This window comes from Raphanus sativus, chromosome 7, assembly GCF_000801105.2.
Source record: "Raphanus sativus cultivar WK10039 chromosome 7, ASM80110v3, whole genome shotgun sequence".
Taxonomy (NCBI): domain Eukaryota; kingdom Viridiplantae; phylum Streptophyta; class Magnoliopsida; order Brassicales; family Brassicaceae; genus Raphanus; species Raphanus sativus.
Genome location: NC_079517.1, coordinates 17,856,849 through 17,866,234, shown reverse-complemented (window position 1 = coordinate 17,866,234; position 9,386 = coordinate 17,856,849). Strand labels below are relative to the sequence as shown.

General features: G+C 29.9%; 1 protein-coding gene across 1 annotated transcript; it reads right to left on the bottom strand.

The window, feature by feature from the left end:
* Positions 1-3,274: 3,274 nt before the first annotated feature.
* Positions 3,275-6,094, bottom strand: LOC108815007 (AT-hook motif nuclear-localized protein 15). Its single transcript, XM_018587666.2, is given in 4 exon segments — positions 3,275-3,973; positions 3,976-4,153; positions 4,155-4,558; positions 5,819-6,094. Coding segments are annotated over 3 exon segments (903 nt in total). The 5' UTR covers positions 4,539-4,558; positions 5,819-6,094; the 3' UTR covers positions 3,275-3,632.
* Between the last annotated feature and the right edge of the window lie 3,292 nt (positions 6,095-9,386).

Sequence of the window (9,386 nt, the reverse complement as noted above, 5' to 3'; positions counted from 1 at the left end):
TGCCTCCTTTCATTTCAGTTCTTTATTCTTGTTTTTGTAAAGTGAATGTTGTTTTTCCAGAAACTTTTTTTCAGAAAATATGTTTATAATCAGTATCTTTATTATTTAATCTATCTTTTGAGATCTGTGAAGATATAGTTCTGAAATATATATTAGATGTCCAACATGTTGTAAAGTTGTGTACATTCGTTAGTGTACATGTGTACATTAAAGATCTGTGAAGCTATAGTTCTGAAATATATATTAGATGTCCAACATGTTGTAAAATTGTGTATATTCGTTAGTGTACATGTGTACATTCGTTAGTGTACATGTGTACATATGTACATACGTAGTTATGTACATGTGTACATATGTACATACGTAATTATGTACATGTGTATATATGTACATACGTAATTATGTACATGTGTATATATGTACATACGTAATTATGTATATGTGTACAATTGTGGTTATGTATAATATCTATCTTATTAAAGGCGAAGTACAAATTCGGTGCGTTTGGATACTTGGATAAGATTAATAAAAAAATTTGGTGTGTTTGGTTATAGCTATAAAAAATGGAGTGTTTGGAAACTTGAATAGTAGTATCTATTAATTGTGTTTCCATATTTCACTTAGTTTAACAATTTAATTAATTATATTACCTTAATAATAAATTACATCATTAATTATATTACCATAATAATAATAGTGCATATTTTTATTTATTAGTTAATCAATATTAACTTTGTGCCAATTATAAAATCAAAAATGCTAAATAATTAGGTTTTACATATGATTAAACATTTGGTTTATTTTATTTTACTAAAATATTTTTATTTTAGTTACAATCGGTGGAAAATTACGTACCCAAAAACATAGTTCAAAAATATGTTTTGTGAATAAAATAATAACTTAAATCAAAATACTTAAAATGTCATACATTTATTGTCACTTAATTTTCCACTCCATATAATTATTTTACTTGATAAAAAAACTCTTTCTATTTCACTTAATTTAGCAAAACACATAAAACAGTTTTTTATTAATTTATATAATCATTTAGACATGAACATTATCTGTCTATTTAGATACATGTTGTTTTTTCGGGTATCCTTTTTTTTGGTAACCAAGTCCCGCTTGAATATTATAAACTTATGTGTGGATTTTGAGTTGGATCATTCTAGATCTGGATGAATTCGGTTATGATGTATAGGAACCTAAAAATATCTAAATAACCAATGTATCTAAAACGGATTCGGATATTTGTAACAAAAATAACCATATAACCTGATTCGGTCCAGATCTTTTGAGTATCGTTAGTTACCAGATCTTTTGAATATCGATGTATAAAAATATATTTCACGGGCCAATTTAACAAAATATTAATTGGTTCAGTTGAAATAAATATATTTTAAAAAATTATATGAACTGAAAAAATCACTATAAGAGTACTTACATTTGGATTCAAATCATTTTTTTAATAACAAAACTACACAAATATGTTGATTTGTATACAATTTAAATTACAATGTAAATATTTAATTGAACACAATTAATACAGAAATATGTCACATTGTTTAAACAAAATATCAAAGTAAACAGTTGCGTTCTAAAATCATTTATTTTAACAACAAGCCAAATAAATATGTTGATTGGAGAAGGAATAAAATAAAGCCAGATAAATACATAGTTTACCAGAGACACTCTATATGTCAAATTTATTATAAAGAAATTTTTACTAAGATAAATACATTCAATAATTACAAACAAATAATATATTTCATAAAAGTAAAAAATAATATCCGCGCTTCGATATGTTGATTGGAGAGAGAATAAAACAAAGTTAGAGAAACACATAGTTTACCAGAGACACTATGTGTGTCAAATTTATTATAAAGAAAATTTTACTAAAATAAATATGTTCAATAATTACAAACAAATAATATATTTCATAAAAGTAAAAAATAATACCCGCGCTTTCGAAGCGCGGGTCAAAATCTAGTTATATATTATTTATGTATACATATGTTAAAAACATGCTTATTGCACATCATAATTGTGGTTTTATATTACAAATGTTTTACAAAATGCACAACCCATGTGTACACCTATTTTCATGTACACCATATTCAGTTTGACATGATCTATTTTATTATGTATTTTGGTTTATTTAGTAAGCAACCGTCAATCCACCTACTCATGTACAACTTCTTCACATATATTGGTCCATTTTTGAAGTACACGTGTACATGTCACAAAATGTACACAAAATAACCAAAAAATTCCTTAATTACTCATTCCAGTACTTCTTCATAAGTGCACGATGATCCTTGTTTTTATTACTTTCATTTTTACCTTCAAAATTTCAAAGCTAATAAAATGTATTGGAAAATAAATTAAATGAACTAGAATCACAGCTAAAAATCATTAGATATGAATAACACACAAAACCATCTATACACCTATTGTTATGTAGTTTAGTATTTTTTTGATAAGCAACCATCAGACTACCTTATATGTATAACTTATTCATATATATTGGTTCATTTTGAATGTACACGTATATATGTCAAAAAGCATACACAAAATAACATGTGTACATTAAATAAGGTGTACACCAACATCGAAGATGCACCTTCACAGATCTTTCGAGTGATGGAAAAAAAGGTTTCATAAAAAAAATTGAGAAAAAAATTAAGAATCAGATTTTAATTTTCTAAAAAAATAGAGAATGAAGAAGGAAGAAGACAAAAGAGAAAAAGATGGAAAGATAAGAGATAGATGTGTGGTGGGGGTAAATTCATGTTAGTACATTCTCTTTATTTAGTCAAGAAGTCAATGATTAGAGTTGTCATGTGACTAGTTAGTTTAAGAAAAATAACGAAAAGGAAGAAGCTATCAGCATAAACTGTCTTTGTTGCAGAAACTTTGTTGCAGAAACTGCTCTATTACGTAAAAAAAAAACTCAAAACTGCCTTATAGTGTAATTGTTTCGACATCAAATCCCAACAATATTAACAGCCACAAAGCTAGACATATACTGTGTGTTTACTGCTTAGAGAGTCAAAATGAAGCATATATCAACTCTCTGAATGGCGACACATAATCATCCATATCTGCTTGTAAAGCAAACGCCTCCCTTGATAACTCTTTACCGCATCACAAGCAACAAATCAATAGAGTAAAATACACAAACAAAACTAATCAGCCTCGACAAGAGTTTGAAGAAATGATTCGAACAATGCTTAAAACTATTAAAAGGGCTTAAAGAACTCGAAAGATCAAATAAGAATCACAGTTACCAACAATAAGAAAGGAATGATAGTCAAATGCTTTCAATGTAGAAGACACAAACCATCTCTCTTTAAAGACAAAAGCTCAGGTTTTCCCACATCTTAAAGAAAGAAAGATAAACATCAAAGCTCAAAGGCAATCCATAAATCAGTCGACCTTCATAAAAAGCTATCCGCGATATAATCAGTCACAAAACAAACAACTAGCTAAATGTCATCTCATTACCCGCATACAAAAATCAAAACTTTTGAGAACTTAATAAACAAAAGCCTAACCATCCTAGTAATCTCATATAGAAATTATAACCTCCTCAGCTACAAGAACACGTGAAACAATCACCTATCTAATTCTCAATATGAAGGAGGAGCACGAGGCGGAGGAGCACCCCAAAACACATCGTGTTGAGCAATTTGGTGACCATTTGGAATAAAATTAGGAGTCATATTATACATCGGCGGCTCCTGCATCGACCCTTCAGTTCCATCATTCCCACTTTTGTTATCATCATTCTCTTTCTCCTTCTTAGCTTCTTCTACTTGTGGTTGTTGTTGCTCATCCTCAATAGGTAACCTTTCGAAACTAGCATTGCAAAACGTAGCAGCGATTACAGTAACCGGTCCCGATGCAATAAGCGGTCCAGCGACTCTACCTCCCAAGACTTGACCCTGAGCTCCAGCTAAGTAAATGGTTAACCAGCAGCTGCAGCCGGGGAACCAGAGGTGGGAAGAAAAGCACCGCACATAGACAAGATCTCAAACTGACCACGAAGAGACACAACTCCTCCAGATGCAGCAGGCTGACGCAGAGTGACATTAGTGACCAAACCGCTACCGCTCAGAACAGAAACGCCTCTCCCGCGTCTACGAGCAAAACGCGTTTAAGCTTTCCGCCACGTCAGCCCCCGTGGCGATCTCGAGGACATGGCTTTGCAGCGAGTTGGGGCTTTCTTTGGTGACAACCACTGGACTCTTGGGCTTGTTCTTGGAACCAGGAGGTCTCCCTCTTGGACGTCGACCCGTAGACCCGGATCCAGATCCATGTTCGACGGCGGGTAACTCGCCCTGCTCCTCTTGGCTGTTCTGAGTTTGAGTGTTAGGGCTTCCACTGTTGTTGGTGAAGTCATGGTCCAATCTGGGATCCGACCGGGTCATAGTCTGGTTATTGCTGCTTCTGTGATGCAAAGACGGAGCTGATGACGTCATAGGACTCTCGACTCCACCTATCGCAACGTTCCCTACCCACCATGGATTCGCCATTGATTTACTTCTTTTTTTCCCTTCTCTCCAGTAAAAAATAAAATAAAAACCTTTTTGTGACTTTCAGACAAGAAACTATTATTCCAAAAACCTTATCTTAAAACTCTAGACTGTATCTTTAACCAAATTTAAACCAACACTAGATCTTGACCCGCCCAACTGGGCGGGTATTTATTTTAGGGTTTATTTTATGTTTTTAGTTTTTTAATTATAAATGATATATTTGTAATATTTAAATATAAATTTAGATTGAAAATTAATATTTGTAGTTATAATAAAAATTAAAGTTAAAAAAAAATATTTGATATAAATTTTAAATTCCTAATTAAAATAATATAGAGATGGGTCATAATTTTTTCCAATTCCAAAATCTTAGCATTCTTAATAACAAATAAAATAATTTATAAATACATAAAATATATAAACATATTTGAAATAAATTTGTTTAAAAAAAAATCTTACACCATTATTGTTTATTTCTATAGTTTGACCCGTGGCCGTATAGATATTTGCTTTCACTTCATTTTTTTCTTTGTTCTATATTATATATTACATATATATATATATATATATAATATATATATATGTAAATTAATATGTATTACGTAATTGTTAGTATAACATTTTAAAACAAAAATTTATTATTACTTTAAATAATTATATTATGTGATTTTAATCGTCTATTATATCACAGTGTATCATATAAAAATATAATATTTTTAATAATTGGACTTATATTATAAAAGTGTTATACTAACAATTTATAAATAAAATATTTTATATTTTATTTATATGATATATAAATTGATTTTGATGTGTGATTTTTGTTTTATTTTTTTATTAATAAATATTGAAAAATATTAAATGTTAACAAAAAAATCTATTAGGAAATTTATTTTGGTTAAGATTCATTCTATTAAAGGAATCTATTATTTAAATTAGGAAAATACATTAAATATACTTAAATATATCATTTAAATAAGGAAAATACAAAATTCTCTACTATCTTTATTACCAAACAATTTTTTTTTTGAAAACTTCTATCCCTATTACCAAACAAAAGCTTAAAGTACTTCTACTTTAATAAGATAGATGTTGCATGAATCAGACACACGAGACATGGGACATCATTTGTTCTCTATCATATACGTACCTGAATAAAAAAGGAAAAAGAAAAAAAAATCAGATAAATTTATTTTCCAATCTATAAAAAAATCTAAACTTTATGTAAATCATTTAAAGGAAGTACTTTTCTGTTTTTTTTTTTTTTTTGAACAAACCTTCAGGAAGTACTTTTCTGTTTTGTTGTTTTTCTTCTAGAGAGAAAGATAAACTCTCTTTTCTTTCTTGAACACCTAGAAAGACAAACCCAAAGATTCGTCTGAGGGGGCAAAGATTTGTACTTGAAAACTCTCTCACCGTCTCTTTCCGTTTCGTACTTTGGAAAATATAGGCGTGTGCGTACTTTAGTTAAAAGGAGTTTTAGAGAGGCGTAAGATAAGGAGTTATGGTGGATGATGAGTTGTGATTTTTGATTAGAAGCGGTCCTCTCTCTCTCGACCAGAGCCGTCCTTTTGGACCATTGAACTTTTAGGTGGTCGTGCAAAAGTTTGAGCGAGCTTCTCTAGACACGCCTTGTCTCTTCCAACACACTAGCCTGGTTTGCTCACTCTTGTGGAGCCAGTAATTACTAAGTTACCCCTGACCTCAATTGTCAATTTTAGATCCATATTTGGTAACAAGTTTTCTGGTTTATTGGTGGAAGACCAGCAGTAGAAAAGGAGATACAAAGTTGACTTCAGCTTGGATTGTACTAGAAATTTTAGAATTAAGTTTCAGCCGTGCCTATTTATTATTTAGAATTGACATCTTGTATATTAGTAGTATAAGGTGTTGTAACTTTTGATTATAGTTTAATCCGTCTCTATATTGTGATCTATTCTATTAATTCTTCAGCATGACCAGTTGATATCATGTTGAGTCCAACAATTATTTTTAATGGTTTATACTTAAAAAATATTAACTTCATCAAATTATATATCGTGGCTGTAACCACCACTCCAACTGCATAATAATCGGTTTTCTTTAGAAAATATGAGGCTTTGACATTTTTTTTCAAAGCACACGTGAATGTAGAAAAAAAATAGGATCATGGGTCTTGATTTACAATACTCATTTTCAATTCAGTGACAAATTATAATGTGTAATATTTTTTGTTTGGTATAATATTACATGTGTAATAATAATGTTTTATATCATAATAGATAAAATCATCTCATGAAACGTTAATGAAAAACATATAATTTTTTATTTAATTACTATTTGATTACTAAACAAAACTATAACTATAGTTTACTTTTTATATAAAAAATTAATAACTATCAATACTATTAAAGTTGAAGTATGTTCTATTGATATTAGTTGAGTTCAATTAAAATAAATATTATTACTATATGTAATTGCTTATGCGTGTGTATATATAACTATTTCTACTCATGTTGTTGTGATCTTCAAAACCGTTTTTGTGTTCGAAAAAAGTACGGCCGGCTCTACGTGTGAGTTAGGTCTTCCGCATATTCTTTAATACATTTTGCGCTCTAATTTACACATCAACTACTTTCTTCATTTTTGTTTGTAAATTTAATCAACTAAAAGTTATTTATTTTTAAAATATTCGAAGCCTAAAAATATATATGTTCTTTTAAGGACAGATCATAAATTTGGTCCAACTATTTGAAAAATCGATTTGCAGGTACGGGCTATGATTATTTTATGCGGAATGAGTGTAAGTTGGTGAGTTTTGGATCGCGACTACCCGTCGACCCCCAAAGTATTTAAAAAATAAAAAGTAAAAAAGTAAATATATTTTTTAGAAATACAGGAATTTGAAAATAATTATTTATAATTTAAATCATGTATAATTTTTTATAATAAATATATTTTTATAATAACTAAATTAAATAATGATTTTTAAAATATATATATTACCCGCGGATAACCACAAAATTAAACGGAGCGGGTTCGGGTACACAATTATTTGTTTGCGGGTTGTGCGGATCAGATTTTTTGACCAAAAAAAATTGAAAATCCACGGGTTGGCGGGTCAGTGAGGCGAATTCGACCCGCAACCCAGCTTTAACCGTGCGAATACCGGATCAATTTTTTAAATTACTATTATTTAATAAATATATTTGACTAAAATTTATACATAAATATGATTACAAAAAAAAAATATACTCAAAAAAAAACAAAAATATCAAAAATTGAATTTAAAACAAAAAATATACCCGTCCTTTTAAGGGCGGGTCAAAATCTAGTTACATGTTAAAAATTTGTAATAAAAAACAGTATAGCAGAATCTATATAGTACGCTTGATCTTATAAATATTTTAAGCATTTTTGTTATATCTTACTAGTTTAGTTGGTAGAGACTTTGTTGACAAATTTTCTTTTCGGTGGATGCTGTAATAAAAAGTAATGTTAATTAAGAAGCCTATTAAAAAGTCCAAATTTGTGTAATGGGAGATAATATAAATATATCCACATCCAAGTAAAGTCTGATATACGACGACCCCATGGTCCATATCGGTAGGCCCTACATATCCGATAACAATAATAAATTAGGTGTGATGTCAAAAATATTGATAGTAGTATACTAAAAGTCTAAGACTAATGAATTTGGTCTCACTTCTTTAATGAAGTGAATAAAAAGGAGGCCACCACCGGCGCCAATGACCACTAGAACGGAACGTTACATTTCTATCATCAATTCACCTACCTCTAAGAGCATCTCCATTGAGAGTTCTTGGGGGGGGGGGTTCACACCTTTCCCAAGAAAAAAAAATATTAAAATAAACAAATCTCATGAACTTCTCTCCACCGAAGTTCTTCTCGGTGAACCCCTCTCTCCTGAAGTTCATCACTGTAGCGTGGGTCCCACGTGTCGTGGCGGTCCACGATTGGTCTATTTTTTTTTTTTTTTTTTAAAATCAAAAGAAAAATGAAAAAGTTTAATAATTAAAAATTGAAAAGATGAACCCAAGAGGGGGTTCACCAATGGAGATGCTCTAATATGTTTATCAGTTTGAGTGTGTAGTCTCTTGGTCAACGTTTTAAATGTAGTTAGTGCAGATATACAAACAGTGCGGACTGCGGAGGCAGGAAAAATGTTCACCAAAGTCATTATATAACTTTGCTTAAAGTAAATAAGCTATTGAAAAATAAAAATATCACATTACTCTGAATCTCAAAAATGTATTTTACGCTCTCTCATATTTTGAAAGCATTTCATGATTATTTTTGTTTCACTATATTAAGGACTTGCTTTTTAATGAAAAAAAATAGACTATTATCTAAAAATTTATTACCAATATTATTACCCAAAGTTGTCTTAAAAAACAAATAAAATAAAAAAATTTGTTTTCAAAGTTACCTTCACAAGGTACATAGCAGAGAAATACCTTTCAATAATTACAATTACAACAACAAGAATCAAACATAGCTTAAAAAAACGATGATCAGTCGATGAAAAAGTTGTTTTCTTGTCTCCACCAATACACGAATCTTTCATCCTTTTCACATTACCAAAATAAATATTAAGTTGATGCTCGAGAGATCTTACGTTCCACACAACTAAAATCATCTAGATAAAATTCAGCCAGTCTCACAATCAATGACTTGTCAAACTGACCAAAAGGATCTATCGGACTTTTTTTTTTTGATAAAATGCAAATTATATTACCAAAAGAAGATGGTTACAAAAGCTAAAATTAGCCAAAAACTTCCACGGCCCAAAAAAAAAGAGTAAAAAACCAAGGAAGTTAAACGTTTTATCTAATTAGAAGAGAA